This window comes from Spea bombifrons, chromosome 3, assembly GCF_027358695.1.
Source record: "Spea bombifrons isolate aSpeBom1 chromosome 3, aSpeBom1.2.pri, whole genome shotgun sequence".
Lineage (NCBI taxonomy): Eukaryota > Metazoa > Chordata > Amphibia > Anura > Pelobatidae > Spea > Spea bombifrons.
Genome location: NC_071089.1, coordinates 18,645,504 through 18,658,954, shown reverse-complemented (window position 1 = coordinate 18,658,954; position 13,451 = coordinate 18,645,504). Strand labels below are relative to the sequence as shown.

The 13,451-nt window shown below is 37.9% G+C and overlaps 1 protein-coding gene across 1 annotated transcript in view; it reads right to left on the bottom strand.

The window, feature by feature from the left end:
- MACROD2 (mono-ADP ribosylhydrolase 2) overlaps window positions 1-13,451 on the bottom strand; it is a 773,797-nt gene that overhangs the window by 170,087 nt on the left and 590,259 nt on the right. Inside the window, exon 7 of the mRNA XM_053461358.1 lies at window positions 11,150-11,180. Within this exon, the coding sequence (XP_053317333.1) occupies window positions 11,150-11,180 (31 nt within the window). The remainder of the gene's footprint in view (window positions 1-11,149; window positions 11,181-13,451) is intronic.

Genomic DNA, 13,451 nt, shown 5'->3' with positions numbered 1-13,451 from the left:
TCTATCAGTGCTTATTTTTATGTCACATGACAATTAAGTGTTTTTGACAAATTTGACACAATTCAATTTTTCCTAAGAATTCTTTGGTTAAAAGTACAATGCCATTACATGTAATTTGTTCAATGGGTTAATCCAGATTATTTTAATTGGTATCCAGCCCAGCTACAAAGTGAAACCGAGAACTGAGACATGCAAGTTACTGCGGAGATGTGAAGCACAATATCCACTTTGGGACTAATGCGGACTAGTCGGTCTTTGAAGTAATCTGAGAATGTTTTTGTTTGCTTGTCCTGAGCCATATAGGGAGAAGTGTACATGTGTAAAAACTGTAGCATACAGTTACAAATAATTACCTACATGTCTCATTTTGGCAATAGGAGTATGGGTGCCGTGTATGTATTATTGCCAGTGTCTCAGATCTTCAGAAGCGAAACGAAATATTTCACCTGCATTTAGGAAGCTAGGTACCCAAAATGTGACACCTTCATTGACAGCATGGTCAGAGGTGGCAGGGGCATTGAAGGGGTCGGTGCAGGAGTGTGTACATATCCAACTTAGCTTCATTAATGCCTGAGGAAGGGCAACTTGGTCTCGAAAGCTTGCAATTTAACTCTCAGTTAGCCAATCAATTGTATCATTTTAACTATACTTTTCTCCCATATCCAATTTAGGGCCAATAGTTTGGACCAGCTTCTGTTCAGGATTATGCTATCCTTATGCTGAAATGTGACACATTAAAGCGTTTCCCTATGCAAAGCATCAGTGAGCCGCAAGGTTGCCATGTGGGAGCTGCATGGATGTAGTTCAGATGCCTCACTGGCTGTCAAGGTACAAAATATTTTTTTTGCCATGCTGGAATTATGCCTTTTCTGTACCAGCTCCTCTACCTCTGTTTTATCCAAAACATATTTCATATAATAACTTATGCTAGAGAGCTATGTTCACAAAATAAGTTCAATATAGAATAGGATTTTTAAGAATAATTGATTTGCCAATATTACGGTGATATAACATCAATGTTTAGAGTTCAATGCTACGTTTTTAGCTACATTGTTTCCAGCACAAACACCTAATTCCAATATGTATGTATTCAGAAACTTAGTGTATCCAACTTTTTAGGTATTCGTTCTCATTTATGGCATTTCAATTTTGTGTCATTTAGTGATATTTCAGTACAGTAGCTAATAATTCTATAATAAAGCTCACATATGACAATACAACATAATTTAATCAGTTAACAAACACAACATTCTACTTTTCTGTGATGAACAGTACTGATGCAGTATGTTGGCAAATTGTAAAACAGTTTAAGAGGTCTTCAAGACAACTTTGAAGGCCAAACCCATGACCAGAAGTTAGATCTATTGGGGCTTTTTCCTAGGTAGGTAAAAAGAGAACACAGTAGCTGTCAACACATAGAGGACACAACGTGTGCCCCTGATGAATACATGTGCCCTTTTTGGACCTGCCTTAAAGGTGGCTATGCTTATAGATGCCTTTCGACCACAGATGGTTTGGTGGAAATATTGTTACATCTCTACTAGAGCTAGATATCACTCTATATGAAAGGCTACTGAGGTTCTCCAGCAGACAAGTAGACCTTCTAGATTAGGAGCTTTTCACAAAACAGGTATCCCTCTCTCCTCCTCATACATTAAAATACCTTTTTTTACTATTCTGCATTTTGTATTCTCAAGATGCTATGAAAAAAGAGGGTGATTCTGGGCATGGTTATAACATATATGCCTCATATTTATATACAAGTCAATGAAGAAAGATTAATGTCTTCCCTAGGTGAATTTCAATATTAGTTTAATTTTCTCAAGAAAAATAATTCCATTATAATATAACTTTCACCACAGGATAGCTTTAAATCCATTTTATAGTGAATTAGTGCTTTAAAACATACATATACAGTATGCGTATCTCATTATTTATAGTCTACATATTATTATTCGGCCTCTGCTGTCCGTTTTTCAAAAAACCATAAATGATTAAATAAACTGCATGCTATTTCTACATCCAAGCTTGGTATTTTTTGCTGCATTGAGATTATATATATATATATTTATATATATATTCGTTTTTGTACATAATTCAGAATGTTATCTGATTCCCTTTGCTTTATGTACCTGGATTATGTTAAAGGTCAAATATACACGGTTACATATTGACTTACAAATCCACTTGCCGCCTGATTTACTCATATCCTGTTTTTTCTTGTTTCATCTGTTTATCGACAGAGCCATCCGATCAGTATATCCTCGCTCTGAATTGACACTTTGCTTTGGCAATCATAAATAGTGCACAGCACTAAATTAAAATGTGCTTTCTATCACAAACAATGATCTCAAAAAGAAATTTAAAATGAGCATCAAGTTGAGTAGAGTAGGAGGATGACAAACATTAATATTCATTTATATTGCAGTTTTATAGATTCTGTAGGGTCTACTGAAGATTATATATAATCTTATATGACACTATCTATAACCTAGGTAAGCATAGGTAAGCAATGCATTGCTTGCACTAGAAGGTTAGGTTTTATTTTTCTTTCGTTTATGTTTTATACAGCTCCACTGTGGTACGGAATTCTAACATTTGAAAATGTTTGCCTCTGCTGCTTCGGTTTTGAACTCTCTTTTAATATTCAGTTTTGTCATTTTTAAATAACACAGTAAATCTGAAGTCTGAAGTGCACCGTATGGAAGGGGATGTTTTCAGCAATTGATTTTATATTGTTTCATTCCTTCCTTGTGGACATATTTTTTTTTTGAACAGAAGATACATTTATTACATTTTTATAATAACTAATGCAAGCCCCAGCCAGCAGATAAGATTAAGTTCTTTAAATGAAGTGGGATATTTCGTGTAGCTAGAGATTTAAAATTAAGAAATAAATCAGATGCTCAAAACCGAAAGCACTGTAAGCTGTTGATTCTGTGTTTAATATCCCCGGGAGTCCTTCATGTTTATATGAGACATTGATCCCTCTCAATTTCACCTGTTGAGTGTTCTGCTTTTCTAAAATGCCAAATGTGCTGTCTTCTGGTACAGCATCTGATTACTGGGATTCAATAAATGAACTGACATCTAATTACACAGGCCAAGGAAGAACTTCTGCTAGGAGATTTCTCAAACTAGACTCTTCATTAAAGATGACAGAAACACTGCCAGTATGCGTACTCATTATCTACATCATATTTGACATATTTGTTAAAATTGAAATCTGAGGTCCAAAGATGCTCTTTTTAATGAACTGTTTGAGAGCACAATTAATTCTATTGGTTATATAAAAAGTATACCAATCTAGATTAGTTACAAGAATAAAGTGCAAAGTTCAGTATACTAAACTCTATGGTCAAGTGAACATAACCATACATTTATATTTTTTCCACCCTTCGCTAGATACACCTGAATCTGGGATTGTCGTCCGGGCAGAAACTTCATTATATTTGAATATGCAGCAGTCACATTGGAATCGCCACAGAAATGTTCTCAATAAACCCTCATCCTTCTACAGAGAGGTCAAGCATTCATGACATACACATCTCCATGTGATCAAGCAAGAACAAAGTTATATTACTGTAGCATAACAAAATAGGAAACCACTTCTATCAATTTCTTTACTAGATTTGGTTTCTAATCTACCTTTTTATGTTCATTACACATCACATTAACACCCACGGAGTCTCTACTACAATTGATAAACCTCGTTGGTGTTGTGTAGTGTGCAAATTCATCTTAAATACTTGTTATAGAATTTTCAGGAGCACATCACACTACAAAGCAGCACCCCCATTTTGATATAAATTGATGTGTTCTCACAGCCTTATTAGACAAACTCAGAAAAAGAAAAAGGATTGCAGGACTGATAAACAGTTATATATGTTTTACCTCACATACCACTGAACCGAAATAAAACTATCCCTTCCCAAATGGATTATTTATAAGTGGATGGTTAAGAGTTACACTGGACTTTCCAGACATCCATCCCTGGTCTTCATGCTTTCATCCAACTACTCCTCTGGCATCACTAATGTCTGCCATATCTCCTTCTCTTACAGGTATCACTCTGAACACCTAATTTTCTGCTGTTACCCCTATTTTCCACTCGGTATGTCTTTATCCTGCATGTCTCCTTACACTGCCGCTCTCTAAATTTGGTACCCTCTAGTCTAGCTTAATTGTATTTGTTAGCCAAGGTGTGAAACATCTGCCTCCTATATGCATTCACCTTATCTGACCACTTGTTAGGCAGCCCTATAAATTCCTAGTATACAAAAAACAAAAACTGCCTGCGCTTCTTACCCTAATAGAGTTGGCAACAAATATATAAACATAATATAAATGAGAGGTTTTGGTTATATGAATTGGCCAAAGCATAATTAAGCTCACCCGCCACGTCAAGGCACACTCTCAATAGGGTGAGAACCTACTCTCACCTCCTACATAGTGGGCACACAAACCAATTCATATAAACAAAACCTCTCATTTATATTATGTTTATATATTTGTTGCCAACTCTATTAGGGTAAGAAGCGCAGGCAGTTTGTTTTTTGTATACATTGTACAGCCAATACACTGTTTTTGCAGCATGCTTACACCTGTTTGGTAGGCCTCGTATTATACATTTGTATTATTTGAGCCTGTGACTAGCTTAGCGCAGAAAGCAGGATTTCACCTGGGCCGCAGCCCTCCTGTGGAATTGCCTTCCCCGTTCCGTCTGACTTTCGGCCTCATAGCAACTTTCAAAACTTCTCTGAACGCTCACCGTTTCAGGGAAGCGTACAACATTCCTTCCCATCAACAGCTTCAACACATCACTGGAACCAGATCAACTCATCCCCATCCAAGCAGTCCTCTCCTATTGTCTCACTTCCCCCTCAACCACCGACTAGATTGCAAACTCGCAAGAGCAGGGCTCTTCTCCTTTGCACCAGTTTGTTATTGTATGTGTTATTGTTCTACTGATTGTAACAGCGTTGCGGAATCTGACGGCACTTTATTAACAAATGTAATGTAATGTAATCCCAATTTATTTTATAATATTTATAGTACTAGTACTTACCTCAATGTCTGACCCGGAGTCTCTGGAAGCACTGTTCCCTGGGTCTCCAGGTCGGTTTATTATTTCTCTGGGCAGGTAGTGGCCCATTTTCCCCTACTCCACACCTGCTTAAGACTATCTGCGGCTAGCATTGCCCTCACATGTGGCTAGCCCATCCTTTCACAAAGCTTCTCCTCCAGAATAGGAAGAACTCAAGCCTATCCTGGAGCGTTTCTAAGTATGGGTATGACATATATAGGGGGCAATGGTATTTGTTCCTAGTGGTACCTTTTAAATGACAAAATCCTCTCATAAAATGACAGAATGAAAACACAATAACATGTATAACATCTGTAATTCATAACTGCACCCAAGAATATTCAAAGTAGAAAAAATGAGAATTGTAACACTGCATCTTATTCTATGGTAATGTTTTCTTGTAATATAGCTAAGTGACATGCTACCTAGACTGTATTAATGCTGCTAAAACGTGTTTTTATTTCTCTCTCTCTCTCTCTCTCTCTCTCTCTCTAGAGAGAGAGCGAGAGAGAGTATGATGGAACTCTAGGAGCAAAAATGCTGATAAATGCATGTACACTATTACAACCTGTCATCCCCAATAATATATATTGCCATATAAATCTCTCCTGTCCAGTAAGGAGTCAAAGGACTCCCGTGAGCGAAGACATCAAATCATTATTTAGGTTTTCATTCTGATCAAGTTATCTTCACTGATCTTGTTAACCCACAGCTAATCCATTTGATCCTCTGTGTATTCTCTGATTGACGAGGTATCTACCTAGTACTCAATAACCTTTATCGCATCATCCCATGCCATAAGCTGGAGAGTGAACAGTTTGTTTATAGGATGTACTAGCTGGCATGTAAGATGCAGGCTTGCCCCCTTTTGTTGAGCCAAATGGGGTATTACTGAATGATTAGGCTGTCAGGCAAGACAGAATCCTCATTTTTCTTTCTTGCCACACAGGTTACTGCTCTCCTGTAGCCAACTTTTGATGGTGATTAATTTGTCAGCAAAGGCTGTACAAGAAGAAATGGATTGGCAATTACCAGTCTCAAACTATGTCCCTCAAACCTTCCTGATCCTGCAGTTGTGACAGGTGTAATGTAAACTGGTTTCTTCTTCTCTGAGACTAACACAGGTCCCAGGTTAATTTTAGAGAAGAGAAAGAACCCTGATACCGGTTTTCAGAAGTCATAACAAATAAAAGGACAGTGGATTTTCTTTTAAAATGTTCTAAACCTTAAGGAGGTCACAAGAGATTTACATGAAGTCATTTTTATTTTTTAAAATGCTACAGCCACTTTATAAGAGAATACCTATTTCATATTTAAGTACTTGCAGGATGTGCTGAATATATTTCATCAATGTCATTGTTCATATATGTATGTTTTTTTAAATGCAAATTCTAAATTTATCACATCAAAATATTTGCACTCAATAATTATACCCATGCCTAAATAACTTTCATATTTCTTATCTATATTACGAATGGCTAATCAAGTAAATTACAAGAAACGATCATGTCCAAGTCACTGATCGAACATAGCAAACAGAGATAAGCATAGTAAGAATTAAAAATATTACAATTAGTTTGAGCCTCTAACAATGCATTTATTTTATCTAAAAAAAAAAAAAGATTGAGTACAAATGAGGGATAAAACTAGGGAATAGTGAGAAGGTAAAGTCTCAAATGTTCTGCTCATGAGCCATATGTATTGATGAGGACACAGGTAGTCTCCATAAAAACACCCCCATTTAAATGGGAAATGGGCGGTGGGGTGTGCCAAGACCCTGCTCCGGCGACCCAGAGGATTTGGGTATGTTTAATAGTAAGGAGAAAACTATTTATAGTAGTAGAATGTACAAGCCTTTCATAAATTCTCAGGGCTGCAAACGATAATACCAATGGCCTAAATGTGTTAAAAAAGATTACACAGTGTATTAACACAGAATATTAACTTCAAGCCTATAGCCAAAAACAGCACAACAGAAAAACAAAAATGGGCCAAAATCCTACTCCATTTACTGTCTTTTAAAGTAAAGAAACCAACATTTTATCCTTTAGATGAGATGGCATATACCTATGCATGCATAGAAAGATTATCAACTTTTTGCAGGGTAGAAAAAAGTGGCTGCCTTCGTCCTCAGCAGTCCACACTAGACTGAGTGTGTTTGATGTATCTACCTGGTCAAAGCAATAACAATTGTTTTTTATAGAAATAAGAATATAGGGTCATCTCATCAGTACAACCATACATAGGTCTAATTTACAAGAGAAAAGGCACCATGCCACCTTATTCTGGATTGTCACTGAGACCTCTGACACCTCCTGCACTGGGTCCCCTTTGCTTAGTGAAACTGATCTAAATAACAGTGTCTCAGATCATGTCATTGTGAATGTGAGATCAGCACAAATCTACAGTTATATTAGGGAGCAAATATATGCCAGGGACAGGTTTGCTCAAAAAAATAACCGACTGTCTTGCTAATAAATAATATTAGATGTCATTAGTTTAGGCTTTAAACAGGCTGCTTGGTGACCACTCAGACCTGGTGCCCCTTCTGTACCACAATGCCTATGTCACAAATCTCCCAACATTTCAGGTGTTCCACAGTCTTATTTTTTGTAGCATGTGACATAAGGAGGATAATAATAATTATCTGAGGCTACCCCCACGTGCAGCCATCCCCAGCAAGTCCATCATCTAAAGGAGAGTACTCAGAGGTTGGGCAGACTGGATGGGCCTTCTGGCTCTTATCTGCCGTCACTTTCTATGTTTCTATGTTTCTATCTATCATACTCAACCAGAAGAGGGAGATCTCTGGGTAGCCTACCCTGAGAAGTTATCTGGTATGATATTGGGGCCTGGGGCAAGCTTCCCCAAGGATTCACCCCCAGTCCATGTAACAATACGTGGAGGTCTGTGCAGCTGCCGAGGTCACTCCACTAATTCCTTTGTGTTCTGCATGCACATGTTACTGGGATAGGACATCATACCTCTCTGCCACTGTAGGTGGTGTGCAGGCCGTGAGGGGAGAAGAGGCGTTATTGTGGGGTTTTTTACAACTTTTTCAACTTAAAACACATATTTATATATAGTTTTAAAATCACAATCAAATTCAAACTGTGTGAAGCGCCTGTGAAGATCATCATGACTGCCACTGGTGCTATGGTAACTGTCATTAAAATGAATAGTAGCTATGACTGGTACAAGATAACCTGCGATAGCAGGAGCTGAAAGGTCTTATAAGGGCATATAAAATGTGTATTTAAAAGCACAATTCTGACATATTTCAAATCAACCACAGTAAGTATTTACAAGTCAGACTTCAAAGGTTTATGGTACCAAAACAATAAACTAAGTCACATATTTTTAGACTTTCAGCCTGTTTCAGGTTTTTCACAGTACAGACTTTGCAAAACAATAAACAGCTTTATGTGTAATTCTTAAAGTGCAGAACACTTTTGTTTATACAAGAAGAATAGAAATTACAGGGATGCTTGGTTGGCAGAAGTAGAATTTCCAGGACGTAAAGAAAAACATTTCCAATGTTTCTCCCTTTTTTTGTTGTGATCCACATTGCAGCAGATTATATAGTGATGAGGAATAAGAATGCAGTGTTCTACAGCAGTACCTGTGATCTGCCAGTAGGGGGGGCATCAGAGATCTCAGCAAGGTCTAGAGACACCCTTTGGGGTGACTCAAAATATTTATGGCAATGTCAGGCATTCTGGCCTTTTTTTTATATAACCAGGGTTTGCACCAAGCACTGTTAATCAAGCAATATAGAGCCAGACAACATTAAATGGTTAAGTTGATCATGCTATCTCCACCTGGCATCATGTACATATCTGGGAACTTTCTAGATGAGCTGACTCTGAGACTCTTGAAATATCAATACTGTAATTGCCCATCCTGAACATTTTGTGTAGAGACTCGCCATATGAGTCACCTGCATTCAGGCAGGGATATGAATCATAACATAATGGCAGCAAAAGGAAATATTAGTCTTATATATGATCCCAGCAATGCATAATAGGAAGGAGTTGGTAACAAACTGTGTGACCCTGAAAATATGCCCCTTCACCCTGAGACTCTGAGATCTGGGTGAAACCCTGAGAGTTCCACAGTATTATCATTAAGTGACATTCACCATGTATATTGGTGAGAGCCTTTCTTCATAAACCTTGACTTTGTGATGAGTCCACCTTCTATTAGACATCCTCTGTGTTTGCGCTATAACCAGAAGTAGGCAGCAAATGCCTTGCCAAGGACATTAAAATCTTTGTATGGATACCTACTGTGTGCCTATCCCTGACTATAACTACAGATCAAAGCAGTTAGATGCCTTATGAAGAGGTCACATACAATAAATAGCCCTTATACTATCTTACTATATGCCGTCTGTGATTTTCCATTGGAAAGTTAAAAGTGTGCTTCTAAAATAGGCTACAATTATCTATTTTTATAATAAGCTTTTAATGTGACTAACCATCACTTGTAGAATTAGTGAACCACAAATAAATCACTGACATCAGTTCCATAGACCACTGACAACCTGTAACAGGCAGGTAAATTTTTATAATCATACTAAATTACTTTTATTAGGTCAATTCAACCTTTTACTCATTAATACATGCATAACCTTTTACGATCCATACTGTGTTGATAATAGCCAGGGAAGAACTGGGTTTCATAAAAGTAAATGAAGGAATTCTTTCAGATCATTAGTATCATTAGATTTCTAGTTAAGAAAAATAATCTGATTATGTTATCAGACATACTGAGTTCATTTTGGATTTTTTTGTAATACTTGAAAATCTTAATCATAAAACACTGCAGTTCCACTTCAGCATTTATTGTGCTCTCTAGAATTCTAAGCAAATAAAGTATAGCAGATCATCCATTTTATCTTTTTCTCTGAAGGTTTAATGCCATAAAAAAAATAACACAAACTTTTTAGAAGTTGTTTTGGTAACAACAATCAGTGAATGTTATTACTACACAACAACTAAGTGCCCCTGACTAAATTATGAATGTGACAAAACTTTGTTTAATTTGTGATTAAATAATAATTATTAATTAGTGGCATTCAGCTGTAGTAAGAATGTCTCTAATGCTATGTTGTTACAAAAGTGTTAAATTCAGCAGGTGTAGGCGTAGGAGTAGGTGTACATACCTGGGAACTCCCCGGGTTTGATCCGGAGATTGCCGGGTGAGCGCTGCTCCTCCAGTTCTCTGGGTCTTGACATGCCCCGCTCCCCTCCCATTTCCCCTTTAAATGGGGGTGTTTCTCGCTGCCGTCAGCGGGAACTCCCCCGACGTCTGTGGGACCGCCCGCCATCAGCGGGACCGCTCGCTGACGTCAGCGTGCAATCCTGGCCACGTCCCGCAAGGGAAGGCTCCGGGTAGTCGAAGCCAAGAAGTTCCCAGGTATGTATGTGTACCAGCATGCAGGGCTGCCATCAGGGAGTTTAACTAGTACCCATGTATGGGGCCTAGCCTTCATGATCTGTCACAGGCCACCTCTATGGACCCCACTGCCTGCTGCTGGGCCCTCGAAACCCACTACCTGTCTCTGAGCCCTTATGGGCTTTGAGGCTTAAATGGCTTGTTTCTGGGGATTGGGGCCCAATAGACCCATCCCATGCTTTAGAGTCTGATGGCCCACTTGCGAGCATGGAGCAGGGCAGTGGGATAAGCAGGTAGGCAGGAGGAACATGGGGTAGCGGATCAGGAGAAACACATAGTGAGATGGGGCAGAGGGGCCTCTCTTTAAGCATTGGGCCCTATGATTTCTCATGGAGGCTGTGCAATCACAAATGCCAAATGATAAGCTTGCCCGAATCAAAAGAAAACTTTCCATACGAAGCAACAACCTTTCAAAAAATAATTCAATTTTCCCTTTCTCACATAAGGTACGTTTTCTGTTCGTACTGTTGTCATTTTCATAATGTAAGTGATAAGAATGAAGTAGCTGTTAAATCTACAATGAAAGGAACTTAATAAGCATCGTTCATATTTATTATAACATTGAAAAGGTGTCAAAAAAAAGTCAGCCACAATTTGACTTACCATATATTCCAGTAGAAATGCAAGGGAATGCCTACAAATAAACAAAATATATATATTTAATACACTTATTTGGCCTATAATATATTAAAAGTACGTATGATTATAGAAACAGTACACAAAATACCCAGCACAGGGGAAATGTTGCATGAGACAGGTAGATAAGATAATATGGAAACTATCATGGCTATTATATATCAGAATTTAATATATACATCTTTACGTGTTACTGTACAAGGGCTGAATTGATCACCTCTATGTATTTAACTCGCTTTTCTTTCATAACAAAGGGTGATCTTATCAATAGAGTGAGAGCCAACCAAATACAATATATAGTACTTGTGTCTAATGCACGGGTTCTTTTTTACGATTACAGCCCCCCACCCCGATGGATTGCCCAGACTGTCAAAATCATCATCATTACCAGTCCTATTAAGTACCAATATGACTTCAAAAGATGTTGGTAGCTTTACATATAGATAGCTAGGAATAGAGCAGCTGAAAGGAAATCATATATACCGTATTAGCTCAATTATAAGACAAGGGTTTTTTTTATAGCAAATGTTCTGAAAAATAACCATGGTCTTATATTCAATGTCGTCTTATAATCAGAGCTCAAATAGAGGTCCGACTACAAGACTAAGATCCAGATCCCCCGCAGCGCCTCCGCTGCTGCCAGCACTTCCTCTGGAGGCTTCTATGACGGAGCACCGGCATTACATGACCTTCCGGTGCTCCACCATAGAAGCCCCGGCGGAACATTTGCGGGATGCGCGCAGACAACCTTCGCTGTTGCCGGCACTTCTGCCGGGGCTTCTATGACAGAGCACTGGCATGACATGACCTTCCGGTGCTCAGTCATAGTATATAATGGTTTTCTGGAGGCAGAGTGGCATATAGGGGTGTATAAGAGATATCTGGGGGCAGAGTGGCAATTAGGGGTTAAAAGGCATATCTGGGAGGCAGAGTGGCATATCAGGGAGGCAGAGTGACATATGGCATATTGGGGGGTATAAGGCATTTCTGGGGGGGCAGATGTGCATTACTGGGGCAGAGTGTCAAATAAAAGGAAATGAAAAAAAATCATTTTTCTCAATCATAGTTTTTATTAAATATGAAAAAATTGTTTACATGTGAATTAATATTTACTAGTAAAATCTTTTTTTTCCTAAATTAATATTCAAATTTTGTAGAGGATAGGATTTCTGCTGTTGATTTTCAAAACATGGAATTAAGATATAGTGGCTGACAATGTTACTTGCATGTCATCTGATACATCAAGCAAAATTCACCACTTTGATTTTGGGTTCCATTATGCAGAGAATCCTAACATTCTTTGACCTCTTATTTGAAAAAACAAATACTAATTTGTTACCAAAAGAAACGTGTGCATAAGGGCTAGACGGAAGGAGAAATCTAACTCCGGCCATGCCAGTGTATCTTGTAATACTGAGAAGTGAGAAGACATCAGTGTTGAGTGATCTGATTGCAGAGTGCTTAGCAGCCTGGCTTCCTCAATCCGTATTGATACCAGAGTTAATAATCTAATGAATAATGGGTTTCTCTTCTGAATATTTTTTTAAAAAAATAATATTAAAATATTATTAGCATTAATATAAATAATAAAAAAATTTTAGAAAAAAAATGTTGCCAGATTAGATTATAGCATTTTTTTAAAATTATTCAGCAATCAAGTCCCATACCCCCATCATTTGGTTCCCATACCCCCAAATGTTATAGATACCTCTGACTAAAGCATTAGAAGCTTTATTTGTGCATTCCCCACCTGCTACCTAATTTGATGGACCCTCTTCCAGTTCATTTCCTATATACGGTGCCTGCATTCGGCCTTTAGCATGCCATCATTATTATTGTATGTGAGACCATGAAGGGTCATTTACCTCTAAGGGTAAAACATAATAACTTCCTTTTGCTTTCAGGTTTCTCTTTCTGTGACTGCCATTAAAGAATGTGATGTTAAATTTATAGAAAGTTTGGCACTATTAATAATATATGACACTTCCATACACGCTTAAGAATACTAAATAGACCATAAAAGTGTAGACAAATTGCTAACTGCATCTCATTAAAGTGCTTTACAAGTTGTCATCCATAATTTCTACACAAAGCAGAGCGAGAATTCAGTGCATACCCAGCAAATACCATTCAAAAATAACAATCTAAGGCATACCAAGGAGCTGAATCATTGGGGCTGCTTTTCATTTTAACACAAGAGGCTCTCAAACTATTTAAAGTTTTTTTCTGGACACCATTAATAAGGCACCCGTGTACCAGGAGGGTCTGT